Consider the following 18,898-nt stretch of genomic DNA (forward strand, 5'->3'; position numbering starts at 1 on the left):
ATTCTTGTTCTCATCGTCTTCCATCCATCATATGTAGATATGTAGGCTAGGCTACAAAGTCTCAGGTCAAACATATATAATATTAGTTAAGAATATAAATATCAATCTACAGTATATGAAGGCACATTTTTATATTTTAATCATCTGAAATCTTTCAAATACATTTTCTATCCATGATAATATCAGGATATGTCATACCACTCAACACAACATCTCCTCCTCTTGTGCATGAACATATTTACTTTTATTACCGTACCTTGTTGAATGGTCAATGAGAGAGGACCTTCCCTGGTGATGCTGGAGTAGATCGTCTGTTTTCACACCAGAATACAGTGAGCTACTCTCCGTCTCCCATGGTTACCTTACACAACTGTCATTCACTTCACAGTGTCCTGTCAGACAACAGCCTAATAAGGGCAACATTGCTCCTCCCAAAACAAACCACCTCCTCATGGTATTGGCTCAAAACCAATAGTTGAATTATCTATGCAGATTCTCCTTTGTTCCTCTAACCCACTGCCTCTCTCCCCTGGTATCTGTTTTTTTCAGCCTGTGTCTGCATTTTTCTTTCTCATACTGTATGTTCTCTCTCTCTCTCTGCCCCACACACATTTGCTGTCTGTTGTCATGGCGACAAACACTTGCTATACGAGACACATGTGGAATCATATACAGAAATATCTCTCAACTGAAAATCTATTAAATCATAGTAAGCAGAGTAGAGTGATTCTGAGCAGAGGCACTAGGTGACATATATATATATATATATATATATATATATATATATATATATATATAAAGAGAGAGAGAGAGAGAGAGAGAATCAGTATTGTGAACATACAGTAAACTAATTTACTCATAGAATTAGGCAGACAATGGACTACAGAATTTACTTTTTGCATACACTTTATATGATAACTATTTATTTTGATAATCATAACTGTTATGTCAACATTAGGTTTGTGACAAAGAGCTATATACAATTAAAATGCATTATTATTATTACTATTATTACTACATGTCCTAACATCTGCCATATCTGCGTATATCTTAGGTGAATATCCCTGTAGATCTCTCACCCTTCCCTCTCATACTGTCACTGTCTCTCACATTATCACCTGTACTGAGTTTGTAGGCAGTTACAACTAAAAGGTACTTTTCCAGTGGGTATTACACTCTCACGACAACCTTCTGTCATATATCTGTCTTTCCATCGATCTAACCTTTTGGTTTTGATACCTATTAAACTTTTTCAAGTTGAAAGTGCACTTTTTAACATGGAGGTCTATGGAAACCAAAAGATGCCATTTGTGAACCACTGCCGATCTTACACCTTTTAAGCTATTAACACCATTTCAACAGTAAAATGTGCCAAAAACTCAAAATTATCATCTCTGATAAAAGCTGATACCTATTAAACTTTTAAACTATTAAGCTTTTTGTAACACTAAAAACCTCTCATTAGGTTAACATCTATCTCCACTTACCGGCCACTTTATTAGGTACATCTGTTCAACTGCTCGGTAACGCAAATATCTAATCAGCCAATCACATGGCAGCAACTCAATGCATTTAGGCATGTAGACATGGTCAAGACGACCTGCTGAAGTTCAAACCGAGCATCAGAATGGGGAAGAAAGGTGATTTAAGTGACTTTGAACGTGGCATGGTTGTTGGTAACAGACGGGCTGGTCTGAGTATTTCAGAAACTGCTGATCTACTGGGATTTTCATGCACAACCATCTCTAGGGTTTACAGAGAATGGTCCGAAAAAGAGAAAATATCCAGTGAGCGGCAGTTCTCTGGGCGAAAATGCCTTGTTGATGCCAGAGGTCAGAGGAGAATGGCCAGACTGGTTGAGATGATAGAAAGGCAACAGTAACTCAAATAACCACACCTCATTGCTGAAACAATCTGCAGAGAGCGTTTCAGTTGGTTGCTCTAGTGCTGCTCGGGCAGTATAACGTTTTAATTGAGTGTAACCGAATTGAGATGGTAAACTCACTCCTCCAGTTTAAATACCCTCACCCCCCATGGCCAGCCATTTGATAGCGTTAGCTGGTTTACATCGGATATTTGAGGAGATGGTCACATGTGTTTGCGAGTCAGAGGTCATAAGTTCAAGACTCAGACTTAAACCCATGAATGTTTAAGAGCTGATGCATTGGACCTTGCTTACCGCCACCACCTCTGAAGCAGACATACATTAAGGGAACCGCCACACGTTTCCCAGTCCAACGGCAAAACCCACTGATACAAGGAAAAACTCCACTCCATGAGCCCATCTTCCTCTTGAGAGCATCCCTTATCTGACGATTGTGTCATGCCGACTCTTTTGCCCCCATGCACAGCTATCGGCTGTGGATCCTTACAATGCAACAGGCCTATTTTTTTTTTCAAGAGCGAATGGTTTAAAAAGAGATACAGTAGGTCTAAGTCTTCATAGCTTGAACCACATTTGGGGGGTGGGGAAAAACATCTACATACATGTTGTTCCCCACCCCCCAAATATGGTTCAGTGTTGTTACAGTATCCCAAATGCTACAATGAAATGCACTAATCAACATCCATTACTAGCAAACACCTGCTCTAAAATCATTGAACACCCCCCCCAAAAAAAAAAAAAAAAAAGAATAATAATAATAATAATTCTAAACAAAGTTTGAGAAATAAGTTGAGGGTGAAAAGATTATTCAATTAGTAAAGAGAACATATAGGCCGATTAGTCGGCTATCATGTCTGCTGTTTGGAAGCCCATCTGATCAAGCAGGCCTAATCTGGGCAACAGGTGTTGCTGAATTCCCACAAAAAGTTAGCTGCTCTCCCAACTTGATTGGTTTGCTGTAGCTTGCTACAGTCATTGTAATGAAATTGATGATGATGACAGAGCAATTACAACAAACCGATGGAGTTGTGAGAATGTGGCGGTATCAGTTACGGTATCAGTTAGCCTTAGATTGCCAGTATTCTGATCCCACCCACCAATGAAAAGATAAAACATTTAGATAATTTCATAACATTTTTAGGGTAATGAACATTACAATTCTTATTTCCATTCCACTGTGTTTACAGTATGTTATGTGTTTACATTCACTAACACTAGTCTCAGGCAAACATGCAAAGGATCATCATCATCTGTTCAGGCATTAGTAAATGTTATATCAAGAATATTTCACTTTTTATGTTGCCATGTTATGTCCATGTTAAGGAAAGTAGAACTGTTACCAGGAATGTTGTAGTTTTGTTTTTCTTGTCCCATACCTTGTGGAACTGAAAGTTCAAAGAGGGTCTTGTTCTTCTACCACATACATAAATATTGTCCCAAGAGAACAATAAAGTCATTATTTTTCTCTTATGTGGAATGTCTCCAGTATTCCTTTTGATGTTTGTGAACAGTCTTCCATTTCCAGACTGTACACATACTATTAAATGGTGTGGGGATCAAGTGCAGAGAGGCTTGTAAGGTCTGATATTGGAAACAATAAAAGGGCTTGTAAATCTATTCAGCTTCTGTCCGGTCCTAGATGACATTCTCAAAGAGTTGCATGGAAGCCATGATATTTTCATCCTGGTGAGAAAAAATGATCAGTAAATCAGTTATTATAAACATAACATAACATCTGTAGACACTCAACTCTTTGAGAAGATGTAGTGACCTCGGAGCCCAGTCATAATAGCACAGTTCATTGCTTGTCCTTGGGCTTTGGTTTCCTGTGATTAAATGATGTGCATCCTTTCGTAAATAAAGTATGGGAGATGTGTTTACCTTCTGACAGGTCTCTATGAACTCATCAATGGTCACCACCCCATCCCTGTTCCGATCCATTTTCTGAAAAAGGGTAGCAATTTCACACTCACATTCCCAGTAAAGAAATAAGATTTGTTGAGGTAAGGAAAACTAAAACAGAGCACAATACTGAAAAGTCAACCACATGTGATTAGAGTTCAAAACTATGTTATTTGTTATAGAATTTGATTAATAAGGCTGACAGGCAGCAATAACAAAAAACTAAGGTGTTAAATATGAAATAGCAGAAGTTGAAGCACCGTGGGATGGGGGTGGGTTTAGTGTTTATGTGTACCTGAAAGAATTTTTCCACATGTTCAAAGGCGTCATTATCTCGTACACTGGGGGAGGTATACCGGCCCATCATGTCATAAATGGAGGTCATTATGGCCAGCATCTCCTATGAAAATTCACACACACACACACACACACACACACACACACACACACACACACACACACACACACACACACACACACACACACACACACACACACACACACACACACACACACCATCACAAGCCAGTGAAGTTACAGTAGGTCTAGCAGCAGAACATCTCAATGTAATGACAAATAAGGAGCTCTTGCCGTACCTCCTTGGTGATGTAGCCGTCCTTGTTGATGTCATACAGGTTGAAGGCCCACCGCAGTTTCTCTGGCACAGAGCCCCTCAGCAGTACTGATAGTCCAATCACAAAGTCCTACAGAACAGCATAGAAAAACTTGCTATTGAAATGACAGTAAGCTTGCTGTTGAAATATCTACTATCTACTGTAGGCTCACTTCTTTGAGTCAAAGTATAAAGAATGAGCAGTTTTTAGGGTAGCAACAGATGATTGCTCAGGATGTTTTTTATGCAAATAACAAGAAGAGACATTTGCTTACCTCAAAATTGATAGAGCCATTTCTGTCCATATCAAAAGCATTGAACAAAAAGTGTGCATATGTGGAGGCATCTGAGGAGTAAAGACAGTTTACATTAGGCAGGTGTACAAACACAACTCTGATGGCTGTGCAGGTCATCAATAGATAGATGCCACTTTTCTGGATTGGGTGGAATAGGAGGAATATAAGCCTGGAGGAGTATACAGTATCCTCTGATCTTTGTATGAACAAATTGATACATGCTTGCTTATAGCTTGTCCCTGTTTGACTCTTTCATCCAAATACATCCACTGGTATCACTGAAAGAGAGAGTGCATGCCATCTTCAACCCCATCTGATGTGCTATCCCACCCATTCATAGCTTGCATAAGACTCTTACCTCCCTGGGGGAAAAACTGGGCGTAGATGGTCTTGAATGTTTCCTCATCCACCAGCCCGCTAGGACACTCCTGTCCAGAGAAAAATGAAAACAAGCTTAATAAAGACTCATTTAACCAAGTTCAACAAACAGTGCACTGTTTATAGTCTGTGTAAACATAAGTTAATGTACTGTAAGTTGCACAAAATGTTGTATTAGCAGTCTATCAAAGCCCTGAGGGTGTTTTTGAACCCGTCCCATTCCCAGTCCCAGTCCCAGTCCCATTCCCATTCCCATTCCCATTCCCATTCCCAGTCCCAGTCCCAGTCCCAGTCCCCGTCCTGTCCCTGTCCCGGTCTACCAGTCCTAGACCCTGTCCCAGTCCCAGTCTCCCATCCCCATCCCAGTCCCAGTCCCAGTCCCAGTCCCAGTCCCAGTCCCAGTCCCAGTCCCAGTCCCAGTCCTGGTCACTGTCTGTGTCCCTGTCCCTGCCCCAATCTCCCAGTCCCAGACTCCATCCTCATCATCATCTCAGTCCCGGTCCCACTCCCAGTCCCACTCCCACTCCCTGTCCCAGTCCCAGTCCCAGTCCCACTCCCACTCCCTGTCCCAGTCCCAGTCCCAATCCCAGTCGCACGTTTTTGAAGCCTCTGTAAAGCGACTGTAGCTCCTTCCTGGTGAACTGGGTCTGGGCCTGGAGCTGCTCCAACCCCTCTGGCTGATGACGTACAGCAGAAAGCTCCATCTCGCTGTCAATAGTATCTGTTGCAAAGAGAGAGAAAGAGAGAGAGAGAGAGAGAGAGAGAGAGAGAGAGAGAGAGAGAGAGAGAGAGGTGGGGGGTAGGGGATGCATAGGAGGACAATGCAGGTAAAAGGAAGAGAAGGAGAAGGGGAGAGGTGAAATGGAGGGGAGAAAGGGGATAATATAAGACGAAAAAATAGTAGGGGTGAGGATGAGAAAGAGTGAAACAGATGGGCAAATGAGAAGTATACGATGATAGGACCAAATTAGGAGGGAGAAGAAGTTGGGGATTTGTAGGTCAGAGAGAAATTGGGTTGTAAAGGGGAAACGATTGTACAGTAGGTACAAAGGTAGAAAGAGGGTACAGGTAGTTGGCAAGGACGTGGGAAAGGATGTTGAGTGAAAAGAAAGCAACACTCAGAGAAACAGATAAAAACAGGCAGAGACAACACAGGGAACAGGGAGGTACAGCAGTGTGTGTACTCACCATCTTTAAAATACAAACAAACAGAGAGAGGAATGAGATGAGGAAGGACAAGGGGAGAGATTGGAAAAGGATGTTGAAGAAATGAGAGAGAGAAAATGTGTGTGTGTGTGTGTGTGGGGGGGGGGGTGATAGGAGGACAATGCAGGTAAAGGAAAGAGAAGGAGAAGGGGAGAGGTGAGAAGGAGGGGAGAAAGAGAAGGTAAATAGGAGGGGAACGGATGAGAAAGAGTGAAACAGTCAGAGTAAGTTGAGGATTTGTAGGTAAGACAAAATTGAGTTTGTAAAGGGGAAATAACAGTGATGGTGTACAATAGGTAAACAGGTAGAAAGAGTGTAAGTTGGCAAGGACGTGGGAAAGGATGGTGAATGAAAAGAAAGCAACACTCAGAGAAACAGATAAAAACAGGCAGAGACAACACAGGGAACAGGGAGGTACAGCAGTGTGTGTACTCACCATCTTTAAAATACAAACAAACAGAGAGAGGAATGAGATGAGGAAGGACAAGGGGAGAGATTGGAAAAGGATGTTGAAGAAATGATAGGGGAAAAAAGACAAATATACAGTCAGGTTAAGCCAGTTCAGGCAGTCACAGTGTTTTCATTGAAAAGGTTTCAATTTCTAGACTTCAGTAATGACATGGGTGTACCCTCCACTCTCACAGAAGCATTTTTGGTAATGCCTATTTCAGCTGGTATCTAGCTAATTTATTGAATTTATTCAAATAATGCGGCAACTACTTTATGTATAAATTCAGCAGTTTTTACAGTACCAGTTATTTCTAAGTAAGTATCTGGTTGACCTGGCTGTAAAATAAAGGGTTACCATAATTTGTCCTGAAAGTTTGAGTTGCTTTCGAAATTACAGAAGCATAGCGTTTCTAGCATGAATATTCAAAGCCAAAACATATTAAGTCCATTATGAACAGAACACAGAACAATAGATGGCAATTTGTTCTAGAGATCTGTGGGACCTGTCTGTGTCTTACCTTCTAATGACAAGGGCTCCCAGATGCCAAACTGCTTGAGCACCATATACAACAGACCAATGACTACAGCAACAGCCATTAGTTCCATACCATCCACCATAGTTGACTGTCATTAGGGGAGGCTCCTTATTGTGTTTGCTATTGCCAAATCATAACCTTAGCTCTAACCCTAACCCTAAACCTAACCTTAACCACAACCATAACCATAACCATAACCCTAGCCCTAGCCCTAACCCTAACCCTAACCTTAAACCTAAACCTAAACCTAAACCTAACCTGAACCCTAACTGTAGCCTTAACCTTAGGCGTTGGACATATTGGATATGCTTTGCACAACTGTGCACCACAAACTTATACAGTACAACAAAGTCAAGAGCTTAACAAGAAGACAGAATAATAACAGCAGGACAACTGATTAAACTGACCAAGAGATCAACCTGCTCACACTTGCACATTACACCCAGAGCCTATTAACAATATACACACAATAACACACACTATCAGATCTAGAGTCAGAGTTAAAAAGTCCCAAAATCAGACACAACATTGGTGTAATCCTTTGTAGTTATAGTTTTTTGCAAGCACGAGTTACTCGTTTCAATTGTCCTTCATGTATGCTCTTGATACAGCAAAATCAAAAAAGATGAGTTTGTTAAATATTTCTTGTCTTCAAAGTATCTCTTTAAATCCATGTCCAGTGCATAGTATTGCAGTAAAAAATACATACAGATTGAGTCTGTATCCATTGATTGGATTGTAAAATATCCCATGGAGCAAACATAATGAGGACTGCATTCCATGTGTCTTATCCCCTATGTCACTCATATGGTCTGTCCTATAGGTCCATCACGCCAATAATTCTCCCTCTTGTACTGTCTCCAGTCAGAGAGAAAGAGGGAGAGAGAGAGAGAGGACAACGAAATTGAAGGGGTGATGTATGTGTGTGTGTGTGTGTGTGTGTGTGTGTGTGTGTGTGTGTGTGTGCGCGTGTGTGTGCACGCGCGCGCGTGTGTGTTTTCTTTTTACTAATAGTCTCTGATTGCCGGTCTGAGAGTTTCCTTGTTTGGCCAGTCATTTCAAGAATGTGAAGCTGTAAACCAACCAGTCATTGATCCACATCCGCTGATGGCTGGAATATGAACAGCACTTAGAGTGAGGCAGCCTGCCCCGCCCTGTGTGGCGCTGGCTGTGTCTACCTCCTCATTTACAGTACGTATAGTTACCTCAGAAGGAGCTGACTCAGAGAAGCAAAGACTATACTGTAATTTCAAATGGAAACCTTCTCCCTATGTAGTTATAATTTTTTTTTATCAAAACCTGATACAATAAAGTTGAATAGGTGAACGAATGTGTGTGTCTGTGTGTGTGTGTGTGTGTGTGTGTGTGTGCGTGCGTGTGTGTGTGTGTGATTGTGGGTGTGTGCGCATCAGTGTGAAGGCATCAGAGGGATATTAGTCATAACTGATGAGTGTGCACATCCTAATGGACTGAGTTTAAAGGAGACAGGCGGGGCAAGAAAGGATGAATCAATCATTAAGAGGCAAAATGCTGGTCTTAGGGCTAGAATGGGAACAGGCCAGAAATGCATTTGACAAGGGAGAGGAGGGTCAAGTGAATACCTCAGTGCCAGATCTCTCAGTGCCCTGAGATCTTGGTATTGGTGTTGTATCATATGGACATAGTAGGTAGGATCCTGATGTTTGCCCTAATGTTCAGTCAACTGAACTAGGGTAGACACACCATGAGTGAGCCCCTAACTTCCATGTTCCACTTCGTATTATAGCCAAGAAGAAAGAAAAACATGAAATCAATCCTATTCAGTACAAAATATACCAAATGTTCAGAAAAAATGAGGAACATTCTACTACAATATTGGCATGTACTTCAAATGGACGGGAGAATCAGACACCTATCCCATGGACATTTAAAAAAAATAAAAAATAAAATTACATTGTATTAACATTGGATTTTGGTTGTATCATTGTATAACGGTCATGATGGAACATGATGATGGTGCAGCAATGTCTAAATCCAAACATCGTATAAACGTATGTAAAAGGATGTTGATTCATTGTCTTGCCAACCATAGAGAGCCGATGGAAAATAACTGTGAGACAACGTTAAAACCAAACGTTGCACAGTAGAATGTAGAATGTATGTAGATGGTCATCATCCAACGTTGCTGCATTGTTTATCATATGTAAATACATAAATATACATTTTAGCAATAGTAACATGGTTAAATAATGTATACTCATACATTTTTTATCAAACTTTGAGGATTAAGAAATCATGTAATAGAACATAAGTATACTGCTACTACCAACCGATACTACTACCAACATTAGACAGCTATGCAGAAAACACTAAAGCTGTTGAAATATATCAGTAGAAGTCAATTAAATCAATGGTTAGAGTGTAGATTAACTGAAACACTACAAAATGCAGTCATAACATTACAAATCTGCACTGACCTGGTGGTGCACAAAATAAGGCAACGCAATGTCTTACAAGAGATTATGGTGTAAGTTCAAAGCGAGGAAGAGTTTATTAGACCCAACAGTTTATTAGACCCATCTAGCCATCCATGGACAGTATGAGGCATAACATTAGTTCATGTTTGGGTTACCTGCCACTTAAAAAAAAGGGAGCAGCACAATGTTAATGCTCCCAAAGTGCTGATCTATCTTACATTAAAGACAGTCAAGGCTGACAAGGCTTAAGTAGGGAAATAAGGATATGCCAGGATCAATCTGATGATCAAGCTCTAAGAACAGAGATGAGAGCAACATTAAAGCTCATAGTTCCAGTATCAATCATACATACCTTGAAGACCACTATTAAAAACACTATATGAAATAATGCATGATGTACGAGTATACACTACTCATTTACTCTATTTTAAATAATTACATCATGTAATGATAATTACTGTCCAGTAGATGGAGACCAATACCCATGATGGCAAGTTCTTAGGCCCACCATGATGGTGAGTATTAATGATCGGAATCCCCTCTCTTGTCATTCCTTACTCAGAGTGTTTGGCTTTGGTGTATTGATATAAAAATGTCCCTTGCCTGAATTAAACACATTTGTTACGTCATTGATGATGGGGAAAATAAATCAAGACAACCTCATCCATTGGAAGACCCTGTTGTTTGTATTGCTGTACAGCTGTCACTGCTTCTACTGTAGGCTGATGTAGGCTCACCATCTGTCACTTGGCAAGGAGATATGTCGAGATCGACAGTATATAAAACCAGCACCAGTCTTTTGAGACTGAGTCTCTCTTGACTGAGTTAAAGGTTAAAAGTTGCTGGATGTGATCTATGAAAGCTACAGAGAGGGTATAACATATATATATAAGCAATTTCTTTAATTTTTTTATTATGGTTGGTTGAAGCAGGGCAGAAGAGTAACTAATTGGTTAGCACCGTGGTGGGATGCTGTAGAGTGAAGGGCAAGGGTCTCTTCTTTGCTCTGGTGAGTGAATGGCTGCATGTAAATGTTAGACCCAGTCTGCACACACAGAAGAGCAATGTCAATAATTTAGAAATGCAGAGGAAATGGGGGCATACAGAGGAGGATGGTGGAGGTATAAATCTGAGGACGGGCTCATTGTAATGCATGGAATGGAATGAGCAATGGTATGAACATGTTTGACACCATTCCTCATTCTATTCCATGCATTAGAGGCTAGAGGCTGTGAAATGGGTATGTACACTATAAATTAGAATAAATGTAAGTAAATATAAATTACACTGTCAGTGCATTGTCTGTGTGTGTGTGTGTGTGTGTGTGTGTGTGTGTGTGTGTGTGTGTGTGTGTGTGTGTGTGTGTGTGTGACAGGGTGGGGTTGGGGGGGGGGGGGGGGGTGGAAGTCCCAGAGTCAGTGAGAGACAGGGTGCTTGTTTGTGAGCCCCACTGCCATGGGGAAGAAACTGTTCAGGTGGTGCAACCTTTTTCCGGATGCAAGTCTTTGGAAAAGGTGGTGACCAGGATGCAGCACATGCTGCTCATGGTATTCCACCTCCTCTCTATAACACGTTTAGATTAATAAACATCATAATAAGACCATATAAAGTTATATAGGCTTGGTGTTGTCTTTGACTGTCTTCCTATTCATAATTTTTGTACTTGCAAATGACTTTGTCTAAAAAAAAGATGTTCCACATGGGAACTGAAATGGAAATACTATCATCACATCAAGGGACCATTTGACGAAACCATTGGCCTTAAGGTCTAGGACAATGTCATATGAAAGCAACCACTGGATGCAGATCCTCTGACAGACGTCACATTGTCCACAACATTGCCATTTTCATTAAAATCTGAATGTTACAGTTTCTAAAATGCCACATTGATTTATTTCTTGAATTAATTCAGATAATAAAATAGATGAAAAGAGAAGTAAATAAAATACAATTATGGAAAGAAAGAGAGGGAAAGCTTGGGAGACAGAACTCAGTAGTAGAGCGTTTTCGATTCAGAGTGGCAGACGAGGGAGCTGGGATGAATAGAGAGATATAGATAGACTGAATGGCTGGTAAACTAAAGTGACATAAAGAGAATGTGGGGGAAGGCTTATTCTATAAACAGTCAACTGGGAGACGGAGACGGAGAGCGAGAAGAAGGATTTTCAAATATAGTCCTATGCATTAAAATTAATGTATTGTGTAGCATTTGGGTAGCATTCATGTATTCAGTAGTGCCTGGCTCCCTCTCCCCCCTAACCCCCTCCCTCTTCTTTGCTGTCATTTTGATTTCACCCCATACATACTACATACTGTACTGTATACTGGTACACACAGAACAGCTGAGAGGACTGAGCATCAAATAAATGAGGTAGTCTGCTAGGTATTTAGCTAGTAAGTCTGTGAGTGAGTGAGTTAGTTAGTTAGTTGGCGCTTCCCTACTGTACCTGGCCCCTGTGGTGTTGTGCTGGCGATGATCCATTTGACGAGACAGCACTTCATCAGAGAGTTGCGTGTGATCCTTGGCTTCTGCCACTTCCCCCCCTCCCTCAGCCCTCCTGGGCTGGGCTCTGTCCCATTGGCATCAGGCAGCAGGCCACCGTCCACCCCCTTCCCATCAGCCTGGGGCAGAGAGAAAGAAACAGGGTTACACATGACAGAGAGAGGGGGATGTACACTACACTTCACAGAGAGGGTGGTACACAACAGAGAGTGTTATTTTTAGTACAGTACCTCAAAGAGAGGACTTGGTATAATACAGAGAGATGCACACTATACAGAGGGGGTAGTACACACCACAGGGTGTTGGTGTTAGTACACAACACCAAAGAGAGGGTTTGGTATTGTATAACACAGAGGGGTGTTCCAGTAGTACAGAGGGGAGAGAGGACAGAGACAGCAGAGTGCCCATGTAGAGGGGTCAATGCAGATGGTGCAGGACAGAGAGTGTATGCAAAGGACCACAGGGGTTTCTTAGCAGATGTTTTGTGTGAACTCTTATCCAGCGACACTTTCTTGTTTGAAGTAAGAGACTGAATGATGAAACAAATAATGGGCATATTTAGAAATCCAGTGTGTAATAGTAGATCAAAGTTGAATTCACAGAACCAGCAAATATGGAGAGAAGAGGAGGATGGGCAGGATGACAGAGATAGAGGAAGGAGTAGATACAGACTGATGGGGAATGGCTCACTGCAAAAGCCCACTATGGGAGTCTACTGGAGAACACAGTGTGTGTGTGTGTGTGTGTGTGTGTGTGTGTGTGTGTGTGTGTGTGTGTGTGTGTGTGTGTGTGTGTGTGTGTGTGTTGGTTGTTGTTGGTACAGTGTTTGAAGAGAGAATGGAGTGAAGTATCAAGGGAGATCCCCAGCCCCCTCCTCCTCCTCCAACTCTATTTGAATATGAAAGGAAGCCAAGACACACAGAGCATTGAAAAACTCACTCAATAATTCACACTCCTTAAAACAGCATCAATAAAAGATCAGAGTCAGCCACCACAGCGAGGATGAGTAGTGGCCATGTGTTAAAACACCAGGACAAATACATACAAGAGAGACCATGCCACACACAAACACACACACACACACACGCACACACACACACACACACACACACACACACACACACACTGTGTTTTACAGTGGACTCCCATAGTGGGTTTTTGCAGTGAGCCATTCCCCCATTCCCCTAATGCCTCTGGAGGGACAGACACGCTTTTTGACCTAGCCTGTACTGTACAGTTGACATCAGAGTGCAGAGTGATAGAGGGATTGTGGTATCAAATCCAGGTAAGGCTGCAGTACATGTTGCAAGTACAAATGAAATACTGATACACAGGCATTCTTGTCCTTATTGATCATGGTGGTGACCATTACAGTGTATGTCCTCGCTAGGCTTCTTTAAACACATTGTCATTGCCAACAGGATTTTTGAATTTCAAGGGTGGATGATTCTTGGCTCTTACCACTGCATTATTAACGTGGAGAAAGACAGGCAGGCAGCCTGGGTTGCAATGGGGTTGGTACTGTGCCATCCCATAATGATCTATCCCATCATGCAAACTGTGGGTAACTATTCCCTCCGCTGATAGACACATATGTCACACACACACACACACACACACACACACAAAAAAAGAAAAATCTCTTTTACAAGAGCGTCCTGGACAAGACAGGCAGCAGCTAAATTAACAGAGTTGCAGACATAAAAATATATATATATAACAATTTACAATGAAAATAAAGAATAAATGACAGAATCAAAAATATTAAAAATATTCATCAATATTCGTCACAAGTCATCAACAATAGGGATCAAACAGGGGCAATATGAATCAGCCAAAACATATACAGCCAGATGTGCCTGCCTCCAAGTCATTTAGAATTACTTTAAATGCATCCAGTGAGACCAGCTCCCGAAGATTCAGGTCATTGTGCAACTGATTTTCAGATGAGTACAGACTTTAGGGACAGATAGTGTGAATATGTCCTGGGAGCGAAGACAATATCTTCCCATACTTTTCTGAAGGATGTAGATCCGTAGGTAAGATGGAAGCAGACCAAGAATAGCCTTAGAAATAAAAATATGCCAATGGTTAAGTCTATGGGTAGACCAGGCAGACCATCCAACCCGAACATACAAAGAGCAATGGTGAGTAAGGGCTTCTTCTGTCTGGTTTCCTACAACCCTGCAGCCTGAAGCAGTCATCTTGTCTGGGCTGAGTATTGTGGTGGATGTCTAGGTTTTACCACTCTGTACTTCAGCTCTTCAGCTCCTGGTCACGTCCTCAGGGCCCACTTCATCCTCTTCCCATTCCTAACCGTCCCTGGTCTCATATATCCATGGACTTCATCACTGGCCTCCCACCTTCACAAGGTAACACAACCATACTGGTCATTGTTGATCGCTTCTCAAAAACCTGCTGATTTGTGCCTCTCCCCAAACTCCCTACAGCCCGAGAGACCGCAGAGCTCATGGTCCAGTATGTCTTCCGGATGTTTGGTCTTCCACTGGACATCGTCTCCGACCGGGGTCCGCAGTTCACCGCCCGGTTCTGGAGGGCTCTCTGTACCCTCATCGGGGCAATGGTCAGTCTCTCTTCTGGATAACACCCACAGTCCAATGGCCAGACAGAGAGGGTTAATCAGGACCTGGAGACGACCCTCAGGTGTCTCCCAGCTCTAGACGGTGGCCGTCAGCTCCTTGGCACCTGCTACAAGGCCACCACTGCCCCTGCACATCACCGCCCCCGGTGCAGCCCACCTACACGGTCCACGGGCCCGAGGAACGGTCCTGGATCCGGCACCTGGATCTGTCCCTGGTCCAGGAGTTTCATCGCCTACACCCTGGGAGCCCCAGGTGAATGTCAGGTGCCGTTCCTTGAAGGGGGGGTCCTGTGAGGAATCCTTCTCACTCCTGCTGCTTCCCCCAATGGCCACCAGTGGCCACCGGAGACTCCTTTTATTGTTTTCCTTATCCATCTCTTTTGGTTAATTGACCACACCTGTGCCTTGTTATTTTTTAGGGTTAGGGTTTTAATGAAAAAATGAGTGCAGGTGTTGGGTGGTGAAGATCGCAGCGCCTGTACAATAGCACCCCATTCTGCTCATCATGGTTGGTTGCATTGAACAGCTGTGATTCTCCTGATTTGCACTAAAGGACACTGCACAGTAACTCTCATAATCAAACACAAACACAGTAGCCTACAGACATCTAGAATGCAAACAGTCCGTTCAACTTAACATAGTGGCTTATCATTGGTGGGTTGGGAAGATGGTCCAAGCAATTGCGAATGCAAAACACTATGAGGGGAACCACAAGTCTCAAAAGGATGTGCTATACAGCGGCTTACTTTGTGGTTCGGTATTTAATTGTGCAGAAGACATGGCTTAGTGCAATGGTGTGTGTATTTATGTGTTCGTTATGTAACTACTAGTCTGAAGCTTACATTTGGGAGTGTGTGCTGTGCTCCTTCACACATTCATTATCATCAGTTGGAGGATTAGATGCTGTCCTGACCATCATCCAAAATAACCAGTTGCCAAACTTGCTCTCATTCCATCTTTGTGTGAACTCAATATGCATTGAGAGAGAGAGAGAGTAAACAACAGAAGAACACAGTGCTCCCTACTCCCTGGGCTGAGTTAAAAGTCCTCTCTCCTTTGCTATTTCTGCCTGATTCAATCCCTTCAGAAAGCCTCGTTCGAATAGAGAAAAGTAATGTTGCTCAGGAAGTACTGCAGTGCATCAGTGCACACAACATTTCCCACATCACATCACATCACATCACTAGCATATCTGCAGAGTGAGGGGGAATAGAATATGACATCATGTGAGATCATTATGTAAGCTCAGGGAGCCATTGCTGTTTGACACAGGTCACCACTTTGTCACTGTCCGTCTGTGTGTCTGGCTCCAAACTGGTTCTACTATGAGATATGTGCTCATCTGATTCACTCGTTGCATGCGGTTTGATGGAAATGTAATGTGTGTGTGTGTGTGTGTGTGTGTGTGTGTGTATGTGTGCTTTTGTGTGTGGTATACATGTGTGTTGTTGTACAGTATGTGGAATGAGGATTGTGTGCGAGAAATTATTTGCTGTAATTATCAGTGCAGTATTTATAGTCTTTTTCTTCAAAGCAAAAGACAGTTTTAAATCAGACTCTTCGTACTGTACATGTACATACTTTCCAATTAACCTTTAGTGCAAACAAGTAAACATACAGTATTGAGCTACTCATGGGAATTGCCTTAACCAAATATGTGTAGCCTATGGCTTTGTCAAAACAGTGAGACAACTGTATAGAAAACATATTCCATATCCAGCTGCATAAGCAGTCTTTCTATCTACTTTAGGTATTGCCATTATGACCATGGGTTGGATAGTCAGTATCAGTATACACCTATTAGTTGATGAAAAGAAATTTGATATGTGAATGATCACCGTTTGACAATGGCTCACATTTGAAAGATTTACTGTAATAGTATTTAAGTTGCTGCAATTGATACACATCATTGAGTACAGCACAATTTAATTAAAAAGCATCTGACATTACTGCGGATGGTCAGAATGACTGCCAGTCATTGCATGATCAAGACACCACCAAGCAGGTATGTGTGACAGCACGCAACTGCATGAGATACTGCGACGCAATTGTCAAGTCGTTTGATTGTGTGACGTGTTTGATTTATTAAGATGTTACTTTGTTACTGTAAGTTTGGGTCAGTATAGTCCCATCGTGACACAATGTATTAAAAACACAAACATTTACAGTTAAAGCTGAAAATATACATGTGGTCAACATGTTATTCAAAATTACGATAACAATAGCTATTTCAAGATGATTGCAGTATGTCGAAATTGTGGATTTGAAAATGTCAATCTCAATTATAGATTTTCTTTTCCTATTCCACGACTACGACTTCATACAGTATGCTCGTGGATACAGGTCTGCCTATACTGAACTCAAACTTGAGAGTGCACATTCAGCAGCAGTTGTCATTTTCTACAATGTAAACAATATACTTAATCAACAATTTAAAGAAGTTGTCTTTATTATTTACCTGCATACTGTCAAAGTCACGATATTCTCTTGCCCTTTCAAGTAAATCGCTTTTAGGTCTTCTACCAGTCGCGCGCAATTTCTGTTTGAAGATCAGATGCCAGATGCCTCCAACGCTTGTGAAGCAACCTCGCTCGCTCGCTCGAGAGAGGGAGAGAGAGGGGGGAATTAATGAATTAATGAATGCCAACATCTGTATATACTGCCAATCAGTGCCTTCATTCATGCGCTGTCGGTGGACCTCTACTTTTTTTTTTTTACTAAGCCTACATCTACAGGTATTCATAATTATATATCTCTGAAATGATGCTATGTTGTGCAAATTGGGATACCTTGCACTTACCAGTGCACTTTACCATTTAAAACTACATGATTGATAAGCAAACATGAAGTTATTTTGACAAATAGACCCTCTCTCACACATGATTACGTTTTTGATTAAGGACAAGGTATTAAATACAGATTGCCATTTTGTCACAGATTGCCAAACAAGCATTTCGGATACACTCTTCCATTGTCATCTGCAGATATGAAAAGCAGATGTTTACACCAGCTTGAGTTCTCTCTACAGAGGAATTAGGTTGCTGTGTGCCATTGAGCACACACACTTTCCACACATCAGCAGTGTTTAAGACTCGCAGTGCGGCACTGATAACAGTGGCTTTGCTGGAAGGCTTTGGACAAGCTGAGCAGAAGATGATAAGAAGGGGATGCATGAGTTACCCGCTGTGTTGGCTTGTGTCCAGAGGGGAGGTATTATCAGCATATTAATGACATTATTCCATGACTTACTGTAGTGTGAAGAAGAAACAAGGAGAAGTCAATCTCTTTCAACCAGTAAAGGTTATCCCTTTCAGCCTGTGATTGAAGAGTCTGTCAGACATTTAAGTATACTCAGAGAATCTTATAAGCATACACTTTATTTGACATACTGTACTGTACTATTTCCACACATGATTTGAAATTATAACTCTCTTCTTTGCCCTAGATAGCTGAGCTACAGGGGATTTATTTATGTTTTCCTGTTCCTGTACCTGCTTCCTGGCATGTTGATTAGTGAGTTAATTTACTGAACTCCATCAAAATGGAAAGGGTTCTACATGGAACCCAAAAGGGTTCTTCAAAGGGTTCTCCAATAGGGACAGGCAAGTGCACAGAGAAACTGAACAGGATGTGCCCCATTTAGGCACTGCATGATTTGTTTCATTACATTCTCTTGCCAATTATCTACACTATATTTTTATTCCAGTCTCTCTTTTGGCTCTTTTTTGTGACTGAAGACGCCTTGGTAACAATTTGGGTTGAGCCCGTCCTTGTTTATTAGTAAAAGGGCAGACTAGATGTTATCATATACAATAACAATCAGTTAAATCCTTTTACAGTCCAAAATCAAATTACAGTCCATTCGATAGGCCTTGCTGCAGACACCCATCTTGTCTTTCACTTGAACTGAAAGGTAAACGAAGAAGGGTACAGGATGCAGCTTCTCTGCCCAAAATAAGTTTTGTCATCGCTCCAGCATCAGTGAAGGTGCCTCTTCTCCTATTGTAATACCATTTGTGGACTCCTATCAATGTCAAGCAAAAACTGTAAATTCTACAGTATCTATACAGT

The 18,898-nt window shown here is 41.7% G+C and overlaps 1 protein-coding gene across 2 annotated transcripts; it reads right to left on the bottom strand.

Moving 5' to 3' along the window:
- Window positions 1-2,945: 2,945 nt before the first annotated feature.
- Window positions 2,946-17,382, bottom strand: LOC310804225 (calsenilin-like; the record flags this gene model as incomplete). Of its 2 annotated transcripts, XM_083669353.1 has the most annotated exons (9): window positions 2,946-3,568; window positions 3,767-3,829; window positions 4,083-4,187; window positions 4,384-4,491; window positions 4,676-4,746; window positions 5,055-5,124; window positions 5,671-5,795; window positions 12,170-12,344; window positions 17,286-17,382. In XM_083669353.1, the coding sequence occupies 9 exons, from the start codon at window positions 17,289-17,291 to the stop codon at window positions 3,521-3,523; spliced, it is 771 nt and encodes a 256-aa protein (XP_083525479.1). In that variant the 3' UTR covers window positions 2,946-3,520. The 2 variants fall into 2 exon arrangements, with proteins under 2 accessions (XP_083525479.1, XP_083525478.1); XM_083669352.1 differs by lacking the exon at window positions 17,286-17,382 and having other exon boundaries at window positions 12,170-12,377.
- Window positions 17,383-18,898: the final 1,516 nt, after the last annotated feature.

Source organism: Argentina silus (assembly GCF_951799395.1).
Source record: "Argentina silus genome assembly, chromosome: 5".
Lineage (NCBI taxonomy): Eukaryota > Metazoa > Chordata > Actinopteri > Argentiniformes > Argentinidae > Argentina > Argentina silus.